General features: G+C 40.5%; 1 protein-coding gene across 9 annotated transcripts in view; it reads left to right on the top strand.

Moving 5' to 3' along the window:
* CUNH10orf90 (chromosome unknown C10orf90 homolog) overlaps nucleotides 1–12,023 on the top strand; it is a 223,588-nt gene extending 211,565 nt beyond the window's left edge. For all 9 annotated transcript variants that reach the window (XM_063244927.1, XM_063244922.1, XM_063244921.1 and 6 more), the window contains 3 exons: nucleotides 7,557–7,620; nucleotides 11,000–11,099; nucleotides 11,186–12,023. In XM_063244927.1, the coding sequence (XP_063100997.1) occupies nucleotides 7,557–7,620; nucleotides 11,000–11,099; nucleotides 11,186–11,224 (203 nt within the window). In that variant the 3' untranslated portion in view covers nucleotides 11,225–12,023. The remainder of the gene's footprint in view (nucleotides 1–7,556; nucleotides 7,621–10,999; nucleotides 11,100–11,185) is intronic.
* Nucleotides 12,024–25,963: the final 13,940 nt, after the last annotated feature.

Below are 25,963 nucleotides of genomic sequence, written 5' to 3'. Positions count from 1 at the left end.
GCAATCTTGTCTTTTCTGCAGAGGAAAAAAATCCCACCAATTCTGTTAGTGCTCAGTTCTCAAGTCTCTTACTTACTTTGAGACCTCAGATAAGTTACTTAATGCTAAAACCTCAGCTTCTTTGTGTGTAAAGAAGAGAGGTTTCCTTTACTGGGTCGTTGTAAGAAAGAACTGAAACACAAGTTAATTGAGAGGCTGGGGTCAGGTGTGGAGGAAACACTGGGGAATTGTGTCAGCACTAATTTCTTTATAGATTATAGAACATGTTCATCTATCCCATTCCCATGAGTCCTTATAAGAATCTTTACAGTAAATACTGTGCACTTTGGGAAGAGGAGAAACCAACTGTATCAAGCTCAAGTACTTTATTCAGGGCACGTAGCACCAGACAAAGCCTTAAATTGGCCATCATATATGTAACATAAAAGCATAATATAAATCTTAGTAATGCTTACACTACCTTTTTGTAAGTAGAAAAAAACATTGAATTTCCTGTCATATTGATACACAGAATTGGGTGACATTCCATCCTAGAAGCTAGATGGAGATGCCCATTTTACAACTGGATTTCCTTCAGCACCATCAGTGTGCTTAGTGCAGAAAATCCTCTGTATCACTTCGCAGTCAGAGCTGAGCTCGTAGGTAGGAGGGAGGGGAGCAATTATATTTTAGGAAATGACTGGAGCCCTTTATTAGAGTTGGCTTGTGGAGCTTCTGATCTGAAAAGGGATGTGGTTTAGTTCGGGAGTCTCTAACTCTTCCAACCACAGATGAATGAAATTCACATCATTGCAGCTTGTTGTCTCATAGGTCCTCATAGATAGGTTTGCAGTCCAAGTTAGGAGCTGGTGCAGCCTAGCCCTCCTCAGAAGTTCCTGTGGATTTTATAGAGAGCTCAGGAAGAACTTGAACCTCTTTGTCCCTCACTAGATCTTTCTGGCAGTAACCAGCCAATACATATAAACAAGAAGCAGCTAGTATCTTTTGGCCATAGGGCTGGAGTGTGAATTGGAAAGAAGCAGGGATACCGAGCTGGAAAGGAGGAATATATGAGGCTTTCTTTATCTTCTAACCAGGAACTCACAATTTTGTCTCAGAAGAGAGATGATCAAGGAGACCATTGTACACTGCGGCTACTGTCCAGTAGGAAAAACCTCTTCAGAGTCGGAGAGAGAAGGGAGCTGATGACAGTGCTTCTGTCAAGGAGGGTGCCGGAGTGCAACATTCCAATTCTCTCCAAAAGTGGTTTCCATCTTTGTTTGTCTATGGGAGTCTGGGATCTGCTCATGGCTGTGGTCTAGGTTCCATCTGCCATTGTTGATCAGTAGTTCTTCTTCAGGAAGGTCCATGTTCATGATGGACCCCTCTCATCAGCATCCTCTTTCCTAAGGGAGCAGACCATACTCCCTACCACTCTGTCTTGTCATGAAAATGCTAAGATGGTGACCCTACTCTAGTTTGAGGGTATATCTTTGTGTGTAAGTGAGCTCTCTGCAGAACTTCCTAAGCCAAGAATTACTTCCCACTTTGTTTCTCAAGTGAAATATGCAAACCAAGTAGCTATTCCTAAAGTACAAAGACCTTGTACTTTATTTTTCATTTCTTGAGTTTGTGTTCACCAGAAGGGTCAGAGGGCCTTGTTGAATTTCCAAACTGTGACAATATCATCACGTTAGTATATCCGAATGATAAATGGCACACAGCTTCATTTTCATATATATGTCAGTGCCTGCAGGGCTTCCCTTTACCCTCTAGAGCCCTCGACCAAGCTGCTCATGTGTGACCATCATGGATGGTCCTATCTGTGGATAGGATTCCACAGAAGTGAGGTGTGCTTTTAGAAAAATAAGAACACTTATCAGCAAAGGATTTTTCTCAGCACAAGAGCACTTGAGAGGCCAAGAACTTGTGTCTTTAACATGTCTTTGTATGGTGTGATGTGCACTATGTAACTTCTGGAGTGTTAAATCAGTCCAAGATAGACCAAGGAATTAGAGATTCCACCATGGTGAGCAGAATAGAAGTGTTGTTTATGTAATTGAATGTGAATCTTGAAAATCATGATGTGCTTTCTTCAAGGGTAACACAGCAGCTGCCTAATGGCTTTGAAATCGGCATGATGAACAGCCTTGTGGTTTAGACTGCGTGCACTGGAGGTTCCCCTAAAACACATTCCATTGTTGTTCTTTGTGGAGGGCCCAAATCATTAATGGAAGATTCTGGCAGAGGTAGACTTGATCTTCGTTCTCCAGCTGGCTTGTTGACTGTACAGCGTTCTCTCACACAAGCATGTCTAGGTTTTGTAGTATCCGAGGTAGGGAAGCAAATGTTTGAAACATTCTTTAAAGAGTTCAAGTAACTAAAGAAAACAGGATTCTGAGAAGACATTGCTCTAATAACTCCTGTACAGTTGATGATCATTTAGGTTACTGTTCGGCAAGGAAAATGGAGCTTTGCAATCAGAGCTGTAGAAAAAGGCTGGAGGGCAGGAAAATCAGGTCCAGCCCCACAACCAGTTATGCTGGTGTCTCAGTGGTTCTCAGTGCTTCCCAGTGACACTGTCAGCTATCTGAATATTGAGACATTATACATATGCATCAGTGCAATCATATGAAGTAGAGATTGTGAAAAATTATCTTTATGTGTTTATGGAGACTAGTGGGATGCTGGGACTTTGATTCTAATTTTTTTATTTTTATTTTAAAGAGAATAAAAGCAATCAAAATAAACCAGAATAAAACCAATCAAAACAAACCAGTGTAAGTGCACAGGACTTCAAAACAGTAGGAGATCAACAATGGTTACCATAATGCTTCTTGTTGTCTTCAAAATAGCTACAGATACTTTCAGACATAGCAAATTTCAAATAAAGCAGAACAAAATAGAACCAACAAAAAAACAGTGAATGCAATAAGGGATTTCAAAACATGATAAGAGTAAATCCAAAATTGCTACCATAATATAACTTGTTAGCTTTGAAATAGCTGCCCATGCCATTGGATATAATAAAATCAAATAAAAAACCAGAATAAAACCCAGCTCAACAAAGCAATGAAAATGATTTAGGACTTCAAAACAAGATACTAGGGAATTAACAATGGCTACCACTTTCAGAAGGAGATGCACATAGATGCTACATTGTGAATTGCTGTCCTCTGACACATTAAATGCTACAAGCATTAAATTGCATTTTACCTCAATAGCTATCATTTCAGCTCATGTTTTCTGGTCAGCTAGTTGCTTATGGCGGGGGGAGGGGAGGGTGTTGGCTCTTCTTGTTTCCCAGTCTGTGTGCCAAAGCAACTGGCATCTGGCTTCCTCCCCAGTGGCCCATACATGGCACTGATTCACAGGGAGGGCTTGCTTCTTGGTGACTTCTTGTTCTCTTCCCCTGTAGTCCATGAATGTTGTTGACTCACAAGAAAAGGCTGGGGTCTGGCTGTCCTCCCAATGGTCCACACATGGCACCAATTCTCAGGGATGCCTTGTTTCTTGGTGACTTCTTTTCTCTTCCTGGGACTTCGCTTGTATAATAGCAGCCTCAGAAGCTCCATAATCTTAGGACCTGGTTGCTTGTTGAGTTTGAAATATTCCTTGCCAAATTAAATTAGTAAGAGGCCCTATATGAATTTATCTAGTAATGATCCAGATGCAAGATATTTAGAAGAAAAAAATAGCTTCCAGAAATAACAGAAATAGGCAACTTAGTAATCTTATTGGGGGAAAAACTCCTCTAGTTGATTGATAATTGGAGGTAAATACAACTGCAGTCTCTTCCCTCCTTATCAGTGAATTCAAATACCCAAAGCTTACAGGAAAATCCATAAAATAACTATAAGTAGTCAAAAATTATTCTCACCAGTGATTTTAATTTTATAAAGGTAGAATTTTGATTAAAATTCTACCTAGAATTTTGATTAATTGATTAATTTTGAAATTGAAAAGTGGAATTTCACTGTTTTTTGAACAAAGTACATAGAGGATGGTTTTCCATGCCATGAAATGAGACCTCCACAGCTCCTGTTGTGTGTGTCCTTAAGGAGCCCACTCTAGCTTCTAGCAGGTCCACATTTCCCCTCCCACTTCTACCTCCACTGACTATCGGGGAGTACCTCTTTCTTGTTCTTCTATGGAGTTTTCCAGATCCTTCTCTCCCTTGAAGACAAGATCCTCCATGAAGCCCCTGCTCTTCTTCTGCAGCATTTTTTCCTGGCATTGTCTTAATGAGTCTATTTCATCCTGAGTTTTTCATCCTGAGCTATGAGCTTTTAGTCTTACTTATCTTTGTGTCCCCACTGTCTAGCACCAAGGAGATAAAAACCTAGTAATTGTCAGATGAATGAGTTGCTTAACCCAAAGCCTAAGAGTCATCTTGATTCATTTTTCCCACAACTCACTGTTTACCTGGCCAATGTAAATGAGTTTTGTAGCTATCTTGAATGCCAAGCATTGGTGTCTTTCACCCATGGGACTATGATTGCCAACACCACCTCCCTATTGCTATTTTTTTTTTGCCTCTGTTCCACCCAGAGCCACTGCAGTTAACTATAAACAATAAAAACTAGACCTTCTCTTTAAGATTCCACATGACTGTCCATCTCTCTTACGCTGGTGACAAATTCCTTTTGCAGGCATATAAATCTCCTTAAATAGATTTGCAAAATCCAACAGTGGTGAGTCTAAATTCTGGCACACATTAGAATCACCTGGAGACTTTAGTTTGGATTCCAGTGCATATGCACAGGAATTTTCGTCAAAATCCCCAGGTGGCTGGAAAGTGTAAGCTCTGTAGAAAACCATGCTAGTCTCTGCTCTCCCCTCTGCATTCTTGCTCTTATTACAGCTGCATTCCTACAGCAAGAACTCACTGTTTCCTTCTCCTGGGTCTTCCCATGGCTGGTTCTGTTTTTATTTGCATCCTGAAGGAGACTTCTTGACCAGACCAGTCCTCTTTTACCATATGACAGCGCTTCATTTTATTAAAGCACCTGTCAATATTTTGCAGCCTGCCTCCACAAATGAAATCTCATGATGGCAGAATATCATCTGCTAGTTTTCCTTCTCAGAATCCTCTAGCGTGATAGTACCTGCTTAACAAATTAAAGAAAGAAGGAAGGAGTGTAGGTGAAATGAAATTTGGATTGTTTTGTGAGAAATGGAGGAGCACCTGCTCAGGGCTCCCCAAATACCAATTCTGCAGCTGTGAGTTGGCAGCAGTGCCCCGAGGTAAGAGCACGTGTGGGCATGGCTGGACTGGTATGAACTGAAGCCCTACTCTGACACTCACTCATTCACAGTGAACCTGAGCAGGTAACCCTCACTCTTTTTGGAAGTCAGTGATAAATTGAGATCATGTAGGAAGGCATCAACAAATGCTGGTAGTATCATTACAAACCATTAAACTGACCGGTCAGGTGTGGAACACAGTTCCCTCTCTTCCTCATCAGTTTTCCTCCTAAAGTGAGAAAAAGCTGCTCCATGCTACGTGTTCTTTACATTCTGATGAGGTCAGGACTATTCACGTTGCACTTGCTGAGGAACACCTCCCTTTTTAGCCACCCCTGCCCCTCCCCACTAGGAAGACCCTTGCTATTTATCAAAAGGGCTTGGTAGTGTTAAGAAAACTCAAAATCAATAGCACACAACATGCAAGAGCTTCCTCAGGGCATTGAGGTTGAGCCTGGCACCCAGGGGGCCCTCATCGATACAAGCAGCTTGTTTTGCACTAACCATGGGCTGCTGGGCCCAAAATTTAACCTTCTGTTGCGGCACAGCAGGCAGAAGAGAGTTCAGAAAGCAGAAGACAGGACGTGTCAGATGGCTCCTATTTTTTGCTTTCTCTTAGAAATAAAACCAAAGCTTATTTGTGGGATCCGATACTCTTTAACAAACAAACTGGAAAAAAAAGTGTAATTTCAAGAACAGTTGACAAACAACTGAATTGAGATTATGAAAACTGTATGGGCGCAATTTGTCATGTTTTTAGTCTCTTAGGCCATAGTCGATGTTGGCCTCACTCTAATTTTGAGTAGTTCAGAGCAGTGTTAATCCTGATTTGTTTTTACAGAAGGTTTCTTCTCCCTGCCTGAGTAAAAGTCATAGAGCAGTCAAATATTTACTTACCCAGATGTTGACTCATTTTAGATAATACTCTTTGAGATGTTGCTTGTTCAGTCTGTCTGGAGCAGAGGCCAAGGTGCAGTACAGGACCAGGCATCTTAGGATCATCTCAGCTTTGCTGATGTATCATGTTCCCCTTGCTCTTACAGCCTTTCACTTTTCTAAACACTAGTAGCATTATCCATTAAATGGGAATATTCTGATTCATCTTTTTTCTTGTTTCTCCTTTGAGTCTTGTCTTTAAAGTTAAGTAATGTGTCCTAATGTTATCTAATTGATATTACATAACTAGAGAGAATACAAGTTTAGCTATGGCATTGTTTTCTGTATCATAAATCAATAACTTCATTCTATTTCTCCGGGGCGAGGGGGGGGACTTCTTAATAGCCTTGTCTCCTGCATATTCCTGGGAAATTCTGCATACTCTCAAGCCTAAGAAATCTTCCAATGCTCCACTGGGTGGACGTGCAAGGGTGCTAGCCTAAGGGTGGAGGACAGATAAATAGAAACATATGCAGGTCTTCTTTGGGAACAACAGGGTCCTACTCTAACTCTTATGTTTAGCAATGTTGCTGAGCTGTCTCACTGCTTGTGCTGAATGAAAGCAGTGAGCTGGTCATTGGCCAGTCCAGTATTCAAAAAACATGATAGCAGCTCGGATACATGTCTATGCAACAAGCACCCCGGGAGCATTTACAAGTACCAGATCTTTGGTTAATCTGTGGGCTCATATTCCCAGCAAAATTCCAGAGTTATCACAAATGGCTCCATTTCCACTATTGCAAAAGGGTCCTAGGTATATGCTATTTTTGACCCATATTAGTTTTAAGTCCATGATGATTGGTAGTATATATTTGCACTTCAAAACCTTCCAACCTCACAGTGTTTTTGCCATGAAATATTTTCTGAATTGAAGTATTCCAAATGTACATGACTGTGATGATGATGCCATGAGCTCTTCTGACATGGAAAGGGCATAAAGTGGTCTTCAACTTGCTAAGACTGAGCTGCTTAGTGGAGGATGATGTGAGAAAGTGAAAGCTCCTGCTCTCAAAATGCTGTATGGGTAACTGGGAGATTTATTTGTCCATAGTGGCCTTGAAATCGAGGTCTAGACATTTTTATGTGAATAACGTGGGTTTAGAACATGAGCTTCTCCTCAATACTATGACTCTATGCTAGAGGAAGCATTCAGAGCAGTGATCAAATACGAGTATTATGTTTTATACCTATATTTCACTATTGTCAAGACCAACGCCATTGGTTAACCAGATGTCAATCCAACCTTTTAAAATGTCTGAGCCCTCAGTGTTTGTCACAAGCTGTGGCTTTAGAATTGTAACCAATCACAGAGAATGTACTAGATTAACCACAATAAATCCAGTGAGATGTGGTTCTGTATCTTCTAAAATTAATCTGCTTTCTATTTTTTCCAGATAACTTGTTCAAACCCAAAGAAAGGTACATTTCAGAGAAGGAGATGCACATGCGATCTAAAAGGTACTTGGGTGCTGTACAACAGGGGAGAAAGTTGGGAAGGGGTGTTGAGGTGGTTTGGTGGATCCATGTGATGACCAGAAGGGCCTCTATTTCTAAGTCCATGTTTAAGGTCATGATTATACATCTGAAAACCTGGCTAAAATGAATGCAGTTGTGAAGTTGTATCTTTGAATATTTGTGCTGCTCTTGGAAAAATCTTAGGAAAGTGGTAGGTCTTGGATTCTGTACTGATCCAGTAATTGGTCTCTGAGTGATCCCTAGAGTGTGAACTGGAACTCTTTTGCACATTGCGTCATCACTCTGGGCAGGAGCTATGTGTCACTGCACCTTTGAAGGTAATTTTACAAGGAGGGGAGAAGTTGTTTCTCCTGAGGGCCTTGACTGCAGCCCAAACTGGAAGTTGATGGAGCGTGGGAGCCAGCGGGGCCTCAGAGGGGCCACAAGTTGGTTTTCCTGGCACTCTGTCTCTGACAGGCTTGGCGGCCCTACTGCCAGCAAATTCTCCCTGTTCTGCTTGGCTGATTGCTGTCCATATTCCCATTAATTCTTACCAACCTGACCCATACAAAGATAGCCATTCTTCCTGAGACCTGGTCTCTTAACCAAACGACGAAAGCTTAGCAGTGTTGGCCACCTTCATGCAAGTACAAAGCCATTTAGGTTGTGATGAAGTATCTAGTACTGAGAGGAATTATAATAATTCAAACAAACTGATAGTGAACTTAAAGGCTCCACTGAAATAGGAAAAATAATACCCCTCACCACTCAAGGCTCCAAATCTCTGCTTTTACCATGATTATGTTGTTTCCATAATTAGGTAATTTTGATCATCTACAGGGAACCTTTTCGTAAGGAGGTGAGAATTAAGGAAAAGGGGGACTTTCCCATTGATGACCTGATTCGTAGCATTCTAACTGTAATTTCTAAAGAGTTGCTGGGTTTGAAGGTGCAGGTCAGACATGCAAAGTTGTATAGACCTCATGCCTAAGGCATTGTTTTTTTTTTTTTAATTTAGTGGGGAAAAAGTCATCTAAATCTCCCAGTTCCCAAAGCAAAAGCTGCTATTATGGAGGCTTACAAACAAAGCAATTAAAATAATGCATATTAAAGAAGCATTAGGAGACAGAAGGTTGCCCTATTATTTTCATGAAGAGGAAAGGAAGGCTCAAAGGGCGCCAGTGAGGCAGATGATGCTGTGAGGCTTTGGTTTCCCCTTGCTGGCCGCTTCTGATGGCCCTAGCAGGTGGCTCTCCCTCTGCTATGTGGAATGTGTTCTGCCTGGGCTCTGACCCTGACTCACCCATAGAATCGCCCTAGAGCTTTTCTTCATTATTTTGTTAAATGATATTTTCTTGAAAAAAATTTTTAACAGTACATGTTTGCAAACATGATTGCATTCATCATGCAACATTGTCTGTATGTAACACATCTTAATTATGTCTACTTCTCCTCCTCGTCCTCCCCCCATCTCTCAGTTCCTTTACCATTTGCAAAAGATTTATCTCCAGTTTTCCTACTGTCTTTTATTTTGCTCTTATTATTAAGTTTGTGTGTGTGACTTATTTTGCTTTAATCCCAAGGTGCACCCACTTTCCTAAAAATGACTCAAATTTCTTTATTTATTTTGTTAAATTATATTTTTATTTAAAACCAAATGAAGATAGCTTATGTTCCCTTACAACAAGCTATTCTGATCTCTTTCCAACCCCTTTCCCAGCCCCAGATCTATCTGCTATGATGCCCAGTTATATTTCTATCTTAAAATAGACTTTTATTTCTGCATATATAATTATTTAGTTGCTTTTTAATCATAAGTAGTATCATATTGCATATTATCTTTCCATAGCTTGCTTTTTCTTGCTTTACTACTGTTTTTTTTTTCTTATTGTCTGTTAGTTTATCTTTCTGTGTTGGAAGACATAGGTTATTTTCCTAATCAGTTTGGAAGTCTACAGAGTGACCTGTTATATGGTTATGCCATGATTGATTGGAAGATCTTTTTAAAGAAATTACCAAATCAGGAGTGACAGAGCTGGAACCTAAGGGTTCTTGTTTAAAACTCCCCAGTTGATTTGGATGGCCAATTTCATCAGGAAGAGAAATCTATGAATTTGAAAGACTTTCTACTGTGGAACATTGGAACACATTGGCTTTACTACAATTCCCTTGCACTCTTCTCTCCTGGTTCTTTCCAGAATTGTCCTGCATGCACCTATTCATGGATTCATTCAGCCCATATTGATGCACACAGGGTGCCAGATACTCTCTAGCACAAGGACCTCATGAGTTGATGTTAATTAGTTGGGTAACAGTGTTGTATATAAGAACCAAATAGATTAAAGTTCAAATGTCAGCCCACCATTAATCAACTAAGTGACTTTAGTCCCTGATTTTGCTGGAACTTGGACTCTAGAAAGTCTTAATTTAACAGTGGAACACTGTGTGCCTCTTCCAACTATTTGGAGGGTTAAATGAGTTCATGTCAAAAGATAAGCCTGTTGCCTAAAAACCAAGATGTTACCTGCTGATGTTTTCACCATTACTTTTACAATTTGCACATATGATTTTAATGGTAGAACATCTTAAACAGATTTTTGTCTGGCTTTTGAACATGAGAGAAAATGAAAATAAGATGTTTTTAGCTGAGCACCATGTATGACAACACAAAAGCTCAGATTGCATGCTCTCCTACAGAAATCAGTGGATTCCAGCAGGAATACTGGTTGGCATCAGTACATAAACATTTTCTGTTTGGAAAGAGCAAAGAAGTATTCAAAAGAAGGGTTTCTTGGGCCCTGCTTATAAATTGGAAATTCCTAGTTTTATAGCAGGACAAAGACATAGTATTAATACCTGGTATGTACCTGGAAAGAGCTTAATTAAAAATGCAGTAGGTTAAAAGGAAACACACACACATTTCTGTGTGTTTGTCCTGGCATTATAATTCCTGCAACTTCCATACCTGTTACTCCTTTTCTAAGTCACAAGAAGGCAAAAATTATGTGTCAAGATAAAGAAATTTAGTGGCAAGTTTATACTCAGAATAGCAAAGCAGTTAGTGCAGAATTCCTGTTTACAAGTTAGTACTTATGACAGAGAGGAGAGGGCATGAAAAATGAGTTCTGAGTAATTACCTATCCTCTCCAGCTTGCCTATTGTACTGGCACCGGAAGCATACAGACCTGTGCTGTTCCTGCCACGCAGCTGTGTTCTGGGGATGTAGGGGAAACCCTTCATGTCAGCATCTCACGATGTGAAGAGAGCCCACATGCAGCGCTCTTCCTCTGAAATGTGGGCGCCTGCTGACACTACGGGACACGCTCCACCGCAGGCACACACAGCCTGCTACCATTTAAAATGTTCTCTGCATCTGTTTCAGAATCTATAATAACTTGCCGGAAGTTAAAAAGAAAAAAGAAGAACAAAAGAAAAGGGTGATCTTACAGAGTAACAGACTCCGTGCTGAAGTCTTCAAAAAGGTAATGGTTTCACGCCAGCAGGTGTGATGTGTGTGGCACACAGATGTGAATGTGAACTTGACATCTTTGTTTCACTGCTTCTCCAGCAATTACTGGACCAGCTTCTTCAAAGGAACGCAGTGTGACCTCAGGCTGCCCTGCTGACCACCACCCGGACCTGGAAAGACTTCAAACACCGGATTAGCCATTAAACTTACCATTATCTTCATGAAAATACTTATTTTGTTTTTGATTTTATTTTCATAAAGGAAAATACCACTTTTTCAGTGACTGACCCAAACAAACAGAAAGGGTTATAAGTCAACAATCTTGTGGCAAAATCAACTATAGACTTACTCCTCTCAATTTTTGACTTTGGAGTTTTATCTTTTAATTCTGATGTTTCCTCTCTACCCTTATGACCCAAGCAGAAAGTCCTGTGCACTCAAATGTGCTTAGATCTCTGAGGAATATTTTTTCATCAAACTTCTGGGATTAGAATCCATCACTTTTAAAAGGCAGTCCCAACACCTGACAGTTCTGCAACTTCATAATGTGGGTCATCAGAAACTGTCTTAAAATGTACATCCTTTGATGCCAGAGGCTCTCTTTGGGAATCAGCATGTCATACGCTGCAGACTAGAGCAGGCAGAACAACAGAGAAGCCCTCAGCTGCTTCTCCACTGCCCTGTGCCCAGCTCTGTCTTTTCAGTGGGAGTTTTGAGGGCAGAATTAGCTGAATAAATGTGTAGGGGGTGTCAGTGCTTACCGCATCCCAACCCCTCTCCTGACAGAAGTTGTGCTCCTAAAATGGCCTAATGGCTCCAACTCTGCTATTTGTTTTTCCAAACACTTGCAGTATCTATTATTTATAAACGTGTATCTGGGGAGTTGAGAACTAGATTTGACGAACAAAAAATTGAAATAAATGCAATTATTCAAATATCCAAGTGTCTGTCTGTGACAAATTCTGGAGCAGTAATGATGGATAACACTCAATGTGAAATGCTTCCATGGCCTGGGATGCTACTATCCTCCACCACCACCTCTGGCCATCACAGAGCCCTAGTGCTTCTGGATGTCTCGTGGGCAATGTTGCCTCCCAGGGAGCTCAGGCAAGAGAAGCAGAGGTCCTGAAGACTGAAAATCTCATTTGACATGTCCCTGGGAATGAGACAAATTTTAAGAATGCATCATGTGTCCTGGTGACACCTTTGTCCCTTTTCCAAAATTGCTGCACACACTGTCCCTCTGTCTGGACCACCTGTCCTTTCCATGTCTGCTGGCAAACTGTTTCAAACCACTGCCTCTCTACTTTGTGTTCCCTCTCCACTCTGCCTTCCAGTTGAATAAGAAGCTTCACTTTCACTTACCTGTTGTCCTCCTGTTCACAAGATGTGGGGTGGTCTGACAGTGCCATTGGGTGTGATGAGTTAGGAGCCCCGCAGCATGGAGTCAGAACGTAGCTGCTGCTATTGGCATGTGGCCTTAGGCAGGGTTATCTATCTGGTCGAGCCAGGAGAGAGAAACTACACAGCAACCTGAATGAGAAAATTGAATGCACATAAATATTAACCATATGCAGGACAGAGATATCAAGAGATTTAGCTAGTGAGACGACAACTCTAAAGAAGACAGGTCGGGACCTCAGATATAAGGGGGAGTAGTACCCTTAGAAAGGGGGTTCCCTTCAGCTCTGACTGAGAGGGAATGATTGAACCCCCCCCTCCCCCCGCCATGATATAGAACTTTCTGTGCTGCTATGCTGGTGAAACTTGTTGAAAATACGCTCTCTGGATCTTGCCAGAAACATTGCCTCTGGTATGTATGGAGAGCTGTTTCCTGATATCTTGCTTCAGTACCAGCTCAAGAAAGCTATGGAGCCTGTACTCTCCAGAGACCTGGCTCTGAAGCTCACTGAGAAAAATTGAAATCCAGGAAAATACAAATTTTTTTTTCCTCCAGCATCTCTCTAGTGCCCCCTACTGGCAAAGATTTGCTGGAAGGCAAAGGGAGACCATTCAAAGGGCCAGGATCCATTTTTACAGAGCAGGCAAAAAAGGTGAACATCAAAGTAAAATAAGAGAACACAGTCAAAGATTGGCACAGTCATTTAACTTTGTTTCAGTTTCCTCAGCTGCTCGGTGGTGATACTTGTAATGCCTCCTTCAAGGAGCTGCTGTGGAAACAGTAAATCAGTGTGAGTGCAGGGAAGGATGCCTGACCCAACGCAAGCCTGAACACTGTTTTCCGTCCTAAGCAGAGGTGGGAGTGGGAGGAGGAGCATAGGGATTGTGTGTTGCTTGTTCCCTTAGCTTGGCAGCGAGATGGTCCAAATGGCCACTGAATCGTGGGCATAGCTGCAGCTGAAGGAAGTCATACATACAGGAGACCTCTTAAACTTACTCTGCCCACATGCTCTTCTGACCCTCAGAGACATTTCAGCAGCATGGCAGGCTCACCTAAAGGCTATTTCTGGCTTTTTAAAAATTATTAGGCTTCTTCCAGGATGCTATATTGAATATCTATTCACATTCTAAGTGCTTTCTAAAATAAGTATTTTAAATCAAATATATGATATTTAAAGGCAATCTTTTTTTAGCTAAAGATCTTAACACACCTTTTCTTGTGTTTATTCATTATCTGTGGAAAGTTTCCTGACCATTTAAATGTGGGGTGGAAACACTTCTAGATGGTTCTGTTATACTCCTCCAAACATAAATTTATGTCAGGTAACATTTTAAAAAGAAAATGTCTGAGTGAAACTAACTTTTAAAAAAAAATGTCTTTAAAGAACTTATCCTCACTGCAAACCAGTGATCAAGTCCTAAAATTTAAAGAATAAAAGTCAATCTGAGGTTAAATGCATTGATTAATGTATTTCTCACTAGAAAGTTTTTTTTTAAATTTTTTTTTGGTCTTTTTCCTTTTTATCAGTACCAGGGATTGAACTTACAACTGCCTGCTTGCTAGGCAGTCGCTTATGCCACTGAGCTAAATCCCCAGCCTCTGATTAATGTATTTCTAAGGACAGTTCCTAACCGACATGCCTGAGGTGAAAAATGGACAGCCAGCTCAGAGCAAGGTTGGAAAGCAAAGTTTGGGTTTTTGTTGAACTGATTTTTCTTTCCTATTGTTGCAGAAATCATTTCAACTGCAGACAAATGAATGTCAGATAGCCAGCATCTCTTCTCTGTTGTAATTAAGTCATAATAGAAATACAATAATATAATGTTATGTCAGGAGAAGCCTGATGAATCAAACAGCCATCCATTACATATCTCTAAGGAATTGGCTACCACTTCCTGTATTTTTAAAAAATTAAAATCAGATGTTAGGAAAGACTTTGAACATTCTAAGTAGAATTCACCCTTGGAACTTTAGTAAGCAAGCTGCACTCTGGAATTGGTCTTTTTACATCTGTGTGCTCTGGTTCTGGCAAAGAAACCATTCTTAATGATGCAATAGGTAGCTGAGGTTAAAGACTTGTAGCTGTGGTTCATGGGTCAGGCTCAAACGACATTTGTAATAACTGGAGGCATCCAGGTGGTACCACTGGCTGTCTCACAGTGATCTCCATGACTTCATGTTGAAGGAGAAACTACTATTTTGGTTACTTGTCCTTTCTGCCAGCTGGTAATGGAATAAAAGAAAACAATGGCCTTGATTTTTTAGCTAGTGTCTATTGCCAACCCAACTTCCTGGAAGTTGTGTGCTCCCTGGGTGAGTCAGCAAATGCTTGCTCAAACGGAACAAGGCTTTTTGAAAGAACTGTTTGTAAAACAGCCAATCATGGGAAAGTGGTTGAAAATTCCATGTGTCACAGAGTTCTCTCATTTCAACACTTAATGGTGGAAAAAAAAATGCAGGTAGTTGAGCTGTCTCTGAATACATCAATAGTCTGATATGAGAGCCGTTAGATGCAGAATGAAACGAGAGAGGAAGAGCAGCAGGATATGGTCGCCCAGAGAGGGTGATCTGACTGTTGATAGTGAGGGTTCTGGGCTAAGGAAATAAGAGTGTGACAGATAAATGATCTGCTGCGGATTTGTGTGAGAGTGTTTGCATGTTCATTAAAAGCAAAGGAAATGATCTGTTAAATGATTAAAATGAGCCCATCAGCAGATGGTTCCACATGATAGGGTTCATGGAATTGATACTCTCATCAATACTTGGTAATTGCCCATGAATGCCCAGCTCTGTAAACCATTTTAGAATTGGCCATCACTGGTGGATGTAGCCTGCTCCAGGGATTGAATTGCTCTGAAAATCACTCCAATCTTCGGTGTGTGTCCCACACTGGGGACATTTCCCTGTCCAGACAAGAGAGCAGGCTATTGGAAAGCTGCTTGAGATTCCATCTGAACCCTTTTTCTCCAAACTCAGGCTGCTTGTCTGGGAGCACAGGTTCCTTCATCCAAGCAGATGTGTGGTCACATGGAACATAGCAACAGCTTTGGTAAGTCTCCCCAGGAACCAGGCTTTTATTTCAAGCTGTGTTGGTTGCTTCAGGCACAGATCTGATGCTGAGCTCCCGGGAGACTTTCCAAGGGTGTTGTCTGGGGCGCTTTCCCTGCTTCTCTAACATTGTTCCCGTACATATTCCAAATAGGGCATGACTTGCCAAGGTGCTGCAGGAAAGGTGACTTCAAGAAGCTTCAAGAAGCTCTCAGATCTTAGCACATCAGGAACTAGGAGTGGGGTGTGGGAGGAAGAGCCTTTCCTTGACTTGAGCACCATAAAGGAGTGCAGTGTTATTCTTTTCAAAGCTTAAAAGGGAGGAGAAAGACACAGGATCTAAACAGCAGAGAGGGAAAAAATGAGCTCCTTTAAATCATTTATTAAACAGTACCAAGAGTGAATGACATAGAAAAAGATGTCCTTTTGATGACCTTCAGAGCACTCTGTTTCAACATCTTTACTTTCCTGGCATGCATAAACTGGTGCAGCAGCTGTGACTGACATCAGGGAAAAGATATTACAACTGGCACCATGCTAACTCCAGATGATGGTGAATATCCTGTCATCAAAGCCAAACGTGCTGCCTGATGTACCTGCCCTATGATGTAAGTGGGGGAAATCACAGATCTTTTCACTGCAGCTGATTTATACCGAAATAAATGCACACTTTTGTGTTATGTCCATGTGGTTTCTTCTTGACTGTTACATCAACACTAAAAGGATTGATAGTGACAGCCACTTAACAGTCTGCATGACCAATTATGGGCTGACTACTAAAAGCTGCTGTGTGTACACACAATGTTTGTATTTTTGTTTCATAATATAGCGTCAGGTGAGTTAGGCCAGATTTAATTGTTATATACCGACATAATTATAATATCAGGTCTTGCTCTCTTAGCTGCAATGTTTGTTCAAGCAAAATGATGAAATGACTCAGAATTGCTTGCTTTCATCTCTTCTCTTTTTTCTTTTCTCTCTCTTTTTTTTTTTTTTTTGTCCTTTTCGTTTTTATTGGAACCAGGGATCAAACTCACGACTGCCTGCTTGCAAGGCAGGCGCTTATGCCGCTGAGCTAAATCCTCAGCCCCCTCTTTCTTTCTTTCTTTTCTCTTTCTCTCTTTGTGGTTGCCTGCAACAATTTATTTGCAAGATTGAGCCTGGTGGTTTACAATAGATGATTTTTTTCATGGGTTAAACTAGATTATATGGATGTTGCTATTTCTAAGAGTGATAGATTTAGATGCTTGAATATATTTTTTGTTAAAGTATTTATTTCAGATTTGGGTGTTTCAACCCTAACTCTCAGTCAGCACTTGAGCAAGATTCTGCCTCCTCCTGCTGGCTGCTACATACATAAGTGGCTTCTGGCTGATGGGTGGTGTGGCAACCCTAAAGAAGGAGAGACTTTGAACAGAAGACTGCCTAATCCAGGGTAGATGCAGTAGCGGAAAAATTTCAGAGAAGCGCTAACCACGTGCCTGTGACTTACTTCTTGTTTGATCCTTGCACGGTCAACACATGTGAATAAATTGTAGCCACCCCACTTCTGATTCACTCATTTGGCTTCTCCACTGCCACTACCCAGGGAGACAGTGAGTTAGCCTTTGTTTATTCAGAATCAAACTATTCACTCTAAAGGTCCTGTCTATCTGAAGTGTGATAGACTTCCAATACTTGGTCTTTCAAATCCTACCTTCATTTTCTCCTTCCCAAGATGGTACCCACCTAGGTTGGCTGGGAGAAAAATACATAGGAAAGAGCTTTTGGTCTGCCTCCTAAGCCCTTAGATAGTAAAGGATAGATATGGACTGACTGCGTGTTAATATTCAAACATTGAACCTCCAGTACCCAGTGTGACTGTACTTGGAGATTTTCTTTCAAGAAAGTAAATAAGTCATAAGAGTGAGAAATTAATTGACTAAGATTAATATCTTTATAAAAAGAGACTTAAGAGGTCACTGTCTCTTTGAGAATATACAAACAAGAAGCCAAATGAGAACACAGAGAGATAACAGGAGTCTATGTAAGTCAAAAGAGGAGGCCCCCAAATGAAACCATCTTGTTGGTACCTTGATTTTGGCACCTTGTGAGAAATATGGCTCCTACAGTGCAGCTTACACTCTGCTGTCCTCTGCAGTTCTTGTGTTTTGTGCCCACTGTTTAGCATCTAGTGCCAAATCCACAGCCAGTCGACTAAACCCCCAGGCCAGAGGCTATTGGTGGTTCTTGTTGCTTATGCTCTACTTATGCATTTGCAAAGACTATGTATCTCACCTAGACCAAAACATCCCAGGGTGGTCACTGTGTCATGCTTCTCCAGAGGAGCTGGTACCTGAGGACTTGAAGATGTTCCTTTCATTTTGATGACCTCAGCACACAGGGCTTAGTTTTCCTGTTATACTACCAGCTGTTGTACTTCTTTTGTGTCTCGGTCCATCTGAAAAAGCAAGCATTGCTCACAGTCCCACTCTAAAGTCAAAGCTACTAGGATAGATAGACGCTTCTCAAATTCTAAACAGAAATCGCTACGTTTGAATCATTCCAGAGTTGCAAAAGACCTCAGATGCAGACGTAAATAAATGCCTTTCATAAGCCGCAGGCCCATTCTTCCTGCAAACATTTCCTCATTGTGTGCAAGACTAAGAATGAGAAGAAAAGAGATCCTGTTGGCAACAACCAATACCAGAAAGTCAAAACAAACTCCTGATTCCGAGGCTGTCCAGGTTACATCAATGAAGGGACAGTCAAGACAAGGTTTTATCAAATATATGTCCCAAGTACGCTGTACACAAAATTCAAAGTTTATGACTTTCTTCTATAGACTACATGCCTTTCCCTAAAAACATGTATTATTAATAACCTGTAAAACATTCACTTCATCTAAAATGCTTTTTTTAATTGTTTTTTTTTTGGTACCAGGAATTGAACTCATGACCTTGCACTTGCCAGGCAGATGCTTAAGCCACTGAGCTTTATCCCTGGCTAAAATACATTATTAAAAACACAATCTGTATAATATGTTCACTGATTTTTTCCACTTCATTTAGAACTCCAAGCTCCCTTTTTCTTGATATTAGTGAAAGAAGACTACTCCACAAATGTTCATCATAATGATCAGGAAAATCCATGTAGTCAAAGAGTAACCCAGAATCAACTATCCTGTCCAAAAAGCAAGATTTCAGATCAAAGGTTGTTTCTTTAAGTTTAAAAAGCATAGAGGCATTGTCCTTGTGCATGATTTTAGGAATGCAGTATTGTTTGTTTGTTTGTTTTATTTTGTTGGCATTTTTTAAAGTGAGTTCTCACATCCAGAGCCCTCCACAATGTTCTTGTGGTCTCCAGTGTACAAACTTAAAATCATAATAAAAAGATCTGCAGTGACCATTCATGATTGCAAGTGGTGAACACAACTTCCACTTTAAAGCAAGGCTCTGGCTCTTTGCAGTCCTGCCCTGAGTTATCAGCTGTGGGGATTTTAGAAGCTGTCAGCTCTGGAAGGTATACACCATCATTCAAACCTCAGAAGAAGAAGACAGAAGATGATTTCAGTGTTCATTTCATCCTGCCACGGAATTCCTGGACTCTGGAAAAAGTTGACTCCAAACGGATGAAAGATACTACCCCAGGAGGAGCAGCTCCCCCATAAATTTTGAATTAATTAGCCAGATCCTCCAAGAGGCACTAGAGAACCATTTGGGATGTTGCTTCTTGAATTCTTATTTGCAGCCTTGCAAATAATTTTCAGAAGTCCTTTGACCAGGAGAGATTTTCATTACCTTTCATTTAAATCAATAGCAAATGTTTACTTGGTACACTGTACTAGGTACATGCCTAAATATGTCCAAGAGGGGATGCAGTGTGAAAAGTAAGTCAAGGCTGGTGTGTAGCTCAACAGTAGACAACTTGCGGGGCATATGTAAGGTGCTGAGTTTGATCCCCTGCACTGCCAAATAGATAAAGAGCCCAGAAGAAAATACATCAATAAATAATTTATATGGATATGGCAGATAAAAACAATTCTAGTGAAAGCAATGAAAGAAACACTTCTACAGACATTGAGCTATGGCATAAATAAGGAACAAGTGAATCAACTTAGATTTAATTCTACAGAAGTCAAAAATGGAAGTTGCTTACTATGTTTGAATGCATCTCCACAAAAATTCTTAAGTTGGAGTTTCATAGCCAAAGTCATAGTATTAGGGATTTAAGAAGCAATTAAATTTTGAGGCAGAGCTCTCAGAGTGAGATTGGTGACCTCATGGAAGAGGCTGTGGAGGACTATTCATCTCTTTTACCATCTGAGGACAGCACGTGGCACACCTTCTGTGAAACAGAGAGCAGCCTCACCAGACACCGAATCCACTGATTCTTTAATCTTGAACTTCCAGGCTCTAGTACTGCTGTGGTTGAAACCTAAAATGTCCTGGAGGTAGGTCCTGGTCAGATAGGTGTTTCATTGGTGTCATGATTTAAAAGTGTTATCCTTATATTCCTAATTTCTCCCTTCTCTTTCTGCTTCCTAATTACCATGAGGTAAACAGTTTTCCTCTGTTATGGCTTTCTACCACACCATTTCTGCCTTAGAGCCAGTTGACAATGGCCTGAATCCAGAAACCAAAATAAACCTCTCCTTTTTAAAATTGTGGATGTTGGGTATTTTGTCCTAGCAAGGGAAAAGTGACTAATAGAGAAAGTTGGTACCAAAGTGTGTCTTAGTTACTTTTTAATCACTGAGACACAATACCTGACACCCACAATTTAAGCAAAGAGAGGTTTATTTTGGCTCACAGTTAGCGGAGGTTTCAGGCCAGAGTAGTGTAGCATGGTAGAGACACAGCCATGGCATGGCAGTGGGAAGAAGACAGAGATCAAGAGAAGAAGGAGGGAAATATATCCTTCCAGGAATATATGCACTTCTACAGTGGCCTACTTCCTCCCAACATCAGATGTAGCTATAGACTCATCGGTGGACTAATCCGATGAATATAATACCCACGTGATTCAATCATCTGCCAGAAGCCCCATTTACGAGCTCATGAGACTTTGGAAGGACATGGAAATGGAGTTGTTGCTGTGACTGTACTGGTTTGGAGAAAGATGCTGGAGAAGTCTTAGAGTGCTGTAAGCTGCATTTAATGGAAGATTTTGGTTGGAGCTCAGAAGACCATAATGCTGATTGGAATTCAGATAGTAAAGGCCAGGCTCAGAATGTTCAATTTGGAACAAATAAGACTACTTTACTTTGCAAGTGTCAGGTATTTTTTTTCCCATCAATAGGAAAATGACTCATTCAAGAAATTAATTCTTTTTATAAATCCCTAGTCTAACTAGTCTAACCTATTTTGTTTAACAGCCTGAATGGACTAAGACATTGCCGAATGCCAAAGGACAAAGTAAACAAAGTTAAAAAGCAAATGGAAAAGTGAGACAAAGACTTGGAGCTATGAAGTTTGATTTTTTAAAAATGATGAATGATTAGATATTTTAAAAGTATTATAATAAAAGGCACACTGAAATCAATCTACTTCAAAACACTCCCCCCTCATTAATGAAACACCCCATTCTTTTTGCTACTTTCTGAAGCAGTTCTGATAGTTTACTTTTGTGAGTATCTTTAGTTGCATTGTGGTGGCTGCCTTAACATCCTGAATTGATTCAAAACAGTTACCTTTCATGGTCATTTTGAGCTTGGGCAAAAATAAAAAAAATCACATGGTGCCAGTTTGGTGAACAAGATGGATGGTGACATACCTGAATGTTTTCAGAATCTTGTCTTTCCCTTAGATAATAGTTGTCAGTGGTACTCACTCAACTTTTGATCTCACCTTGTGGCTGGAGACCTTAACATTACTCACCCACCACACACACACACACCCCAAGCCTTCCCTGAGAGGCTTTGCGTCAGACTCTGCCTCTGGCTACTGAAAAGGCAGTGCTACTGCCATCTGAGGACAGAGTGACTTGGAAGCTGTGTAGGGCACTAGGCAGTTTGTGTTAGGTGTCTTCTAGATAGGTGTATTTCAAGCCACCAACTCTCAGTAGAGGAATTTATCAAAACAGTGACTTAAAATGTATGTCCAGGAGCACTTAGAGAAATAAACTAATTTTATCAGTTTAAAAAAATGGAAACAGTTTAAAAGTTCCAGAGAAAGGAAACTGCTGGCATCTATGGAATGATATACAAAGTCATGGTAATATATTTATACTAGACTGACATTGCAGAGCCTGCTGCTCAAAAAGCTAAATAATATGAACCCTAAATTGGCAGGAAATGATGCTTTTACACACAGGGGAAAAACTCAGAAAGTATCACCAAAATCTGCTAATCTTTTATTTTGAGATATCATATTTATAATTAGTTTATAAGAATAGTACAAAGAATTCCCCTAATCTTCATCCAGGCTTATGAATTAACATTTTAATGCATATGCTTTACTGTTCTTTATCTCCAAACACACATACATAATGTATCTTATATGACTATATAAAAATTTTACATAATATATGCATATTAACATGTACTTTTATGTTTTTATGAGCCTACCTTTCCATTATGGCACTGGGCAGCAGCATTCACCATGCTTCTGACTGCACCTCATAAAGAAACTCATGAAAGAGGACTTTCAGAACTACTTCAGAAAATGATGAGAATGATGGGATAAATACATTTTAAGTAAGGGGGAGTACATTTTAAAAAAAAATTTTGTTAAATTTTATTTAAAGAAAGACTAAACAAAACAGAAAATGGGTAGAAATAATACATACTTTCAAAGAAAATAATAAACAGTAAGAAATGTTGATGATTAGAGATTATCCTCTTACAAATAGTTATTCAAGACACTAAAGTGGAGTTTATAAAGTGAGGATTGCAAACAGTGAGATTGCAACAAGTTCTGTTCAACTATCCAATAAAAACTTAGAAATATGGTTACAATCCTATACACTTAAACATACATGCAGTTATCCATATCTTCAATTATATTGAGATTGAACAAACCCAAGCAGGCTAATATCACTCTGAACAAAGAATAATACTATTGCTGGATGTCACATTCTGACCCTCCAGGATCAGCACTGGATACTTTAGTGCTGTTTTTCTTCAAAGTATTTGTTCATTTCATCATGTGTCATAAGATCAGTTCTCATAAACTATTTACAGGTTCCACACATGCATGAGTCTTAACATGTATTTCTATCCTTTCTATATTAGAGGGAGAAACAAAACAAAGCAAGACAAAAAAACATATTCCTATAAATACACAAAACCAAAAAGACATATAAGACCATGGTACAAGTGGTACAAGACATAGTTTCTGTGTTCAATAGAATTGGCTATATCATCAGACATAGTATAATTGAATATATCAGTACTTAACAGTATTAATAAAAACACAACTTTGCATATGGTATAAAACTTCAAAAATAGGCAGTAATCAAACCAGTATGTGTATTGTAGTGAGTCTTGTCGTCTTCAGTGTAGTTGCCTATACCCTCAGATGATACTATCAATCATATCAGTTTTGAATAAAATCTGTCGATACTAAACAGCAATCAAACAAACCAGATTTAACTAAGATCAGTCATGATAAAACAGTATAAGTCATACAGAGATCCAGATTAAGTTAATAGGAAATTAAAGATGATTACTGTGTTATATCCTGATGTTTTTGGGATAGCTGTCTGTGCCCTCAAATCTAATGCAAGTAGACAAACTGGGACAGAATAAAATCTACCTAAGCAGAGTGGTGTGAGTAATGTGGGTTTTAAATCCTGATACACTGTTAGCAATACCTTCTGCAGTCTTTTTTAAGACTCTCCCTCCCTTTTCAATTCCCTAAGGTACGCTGTGCATTTTTGGGTCTCACTAAGACCGTAAGGGGGAGTATTTTGTGACAGATTAGTACCAATGTGTCTTTCTGTAATAATGCTTTAAAGATCTAAACCTCCACCATATTTCTCAGCCATACATATTTAATTTTATATAACCTGTAATTTATATTGTGTATGCTTGCATGTATATGTTGAGTAATGTTATATATGTAATATTTCATGTGTTACATAAAGTTGCACATATTATTTTTTCTAAACTCTTCAATAGTAATCTGCAGAAACCATGTCCTTTCACTCTACTGACCTGCATATGTTGTTTTTATTTTCTCTCTCTTATATATCTATGTTTTTCAAACTTTCTACCTTTGTAATAGACAAAAATCGTAACTCTTCATCCTAAGAAGTAAATCTTCACTGTTTAACCTTTCACATTTTTAAAGTAATGTTTAAATTACTGGCTAGATAATAAATTGACACAACTTTTTTGAAGTCAACTTAGAAATACATATGAAGACATTAAAATGAATGTTTGTTTTTAATTACTAACCCTACTTTTAGGAGGTTAACTTTGGAAGAGTTTTAATGTAGGGCCAGGGATTTAGCTCAGCAGCGTAAGTGCCTGCTTGGCAAACGCGAGACCGTGAGTTCGATCTCCGATACAATCTATGAAGGACTCTTTCCTACTGGGCAATCATAGCATTGCAGTCACAGACAGAACTGGCCAAAGGCTCGGGTGAGGAGGATATATCTGTGTATGCATGTATGCGTGTGTGTGTGTGTGTGTGTGTGTGTGTGTGTGTGTGTGTGCATGTGGTATGCATGTGCGAATGTATAGAGTCGTGAGAAGGCTGCTCCACCCCACTGTGGGAGCATCTGCTCTGTAAACAGACTTCCCTCTCCTTCAGGATCTCAGATTCCACAGGGAGCCCTGAGTCCCCATTCCTGCTGAGGAAAGGGAGCGTGCTATGGCAGGAAAAATATTTTTCAGAGCTAAGCAGAAACCTTACCTCTTCTGACTCTTTCCCAAGGCAGACTTTCTGGCCAACATCCGCACTCTCTCCTAGCACCTTGAGGTGTAACCTCAGGATCATTCTGAACACGGCATTCCCGGAAAACACTGTATGGATGAAGCAACCCCGTGAGAAGATCTTATCCACCATCAGAACCAAGCCTAACGGTCAGGGAGCCCGGGGAGACTCATGAGTCATGGCACTTGGAACACTGGGGCACGGGAGACACAGACGAGTGCCACCTGGCAGTGAAGGGGAGCCATCAGTACCCTGATTGAGAACACCCACCTCCAAAATGTCAATTTCCAGGAACAGTAGTTACTGACCTTGGGGCAAATGTTTTTAAACTATGTAAATGGTAATAGTTTTACCTCCTTCCTTTCTCCTTCCCTCCCTCCCTCCCTTCCTCCCTTCTTTCTTCCCTTCCTCCATTCTCTCTTTTGTGCTACTGGGAATCGAACCTAGGGCCTTCTCACTCATTTACATCTCCAGATCTTTTACTTTTTGTTTTGAGATGAGGTTTGACTAAATTGCTACATTGTCCAGGCCGAGTTCAAACTTTCAATCCTCCTGCCTTGGACTCCCAGGTTGCTGGGATCACGGATGTGCACCACTGTTCCTAGCACGCGGTTTCACTTTCATTCTGCGTATGGTTTATGTAACCCTCACTTGTTGCTCTCAGCTTCTTTGCAAGGCAGCTTTAATGACCTGAAAGATTTAGTATTCTTCGATTCAGTGTTAGTTCAGCAAAGGGGAACATAGCGTGGCATAGAAACGGCCAGGAGAGGTAGGCTCCTATGCTTGCCAGTCTTCTTGCCAGGGTGCCTGGTGGGTGCCTCACTGTCAGCTCTCACTGCTGTGTAGACCAAGAAACCAAGCCTGTGACCCCCAAGCCTCAGAACCTAACTCAGGGCTCTAGAGTAGGCCAGTGAAGGACATAATGAAATCAGTCATCTCAATCAGAATGTGTCAAGTCTTGCAAAAGAAAAAAATCATTTCTCAGGTGAACACAACCATATCCGCTGCTTGAAAAGAAAAGAAAATCATTAAAAAGAGCAATTTTCCCAGTCCCTCCTGTGCAAGTGCAGCAGTGGAATATCCTCAGGGATGTCTCTGCAAGTTCAGAGAGGAAAGATTTAGAAATGGCAAACAGTGCCGGGATTTGCGAGAGACCTATATGTCTGTGTCAGGGTGTTAGACCGAAGGGGTGAGCCAGTGGAAGGCAAAAAGAGACACAATCCCCAGGAATAAACCTCCAAGTGCAAGTTTTAGCTTTAAAATCCGTTTCACTTATACCAAATGAGATCTGCAAGGAAGTGACATTTTAAAGGTTCCAGTCATGCGGGAATAACAAAGACAACTATTATGCTGGAAAGAGCAGCTGCACTTTGATGTCTTAAAGGGCAGCAGACAGAGTGCCCAGGTGGACTTAGGATTGGATTAGGAGGCAAGGTGAGGGAGGGGGCTGGGAGAAAGAGCTCCACAGTTTCAGACTCAGCCTGCAGACAGCGTGGCTCTGGAGCAAGCAGGGGCTGCTTCTTCCCCGGTGCAGCTCATGCTTTAGACTGGAGGCAAGAGTAGGAC

Source organism: Cavia porcellus, unplaced genomic scaffold (genome assembly GCF_034190915.1).
Source record: "Cavia porcellus strain 051 isolate PalLab524CR breed Dunkin Hartley unplaced genomic scaffold, mCavPor4.1 scaffold_2, whole genome shotgun sequence".
NCBI classification, from domain to species: domain Eukaryota; kingdom Metazoa; phylum Chordata; class Mammalia; order Rodentia; family Caviidae; genus Cavia; species Cavia porcellus.
This window is presented reverse-complemented; position numbering and strand designations above follow the sequence as displayed.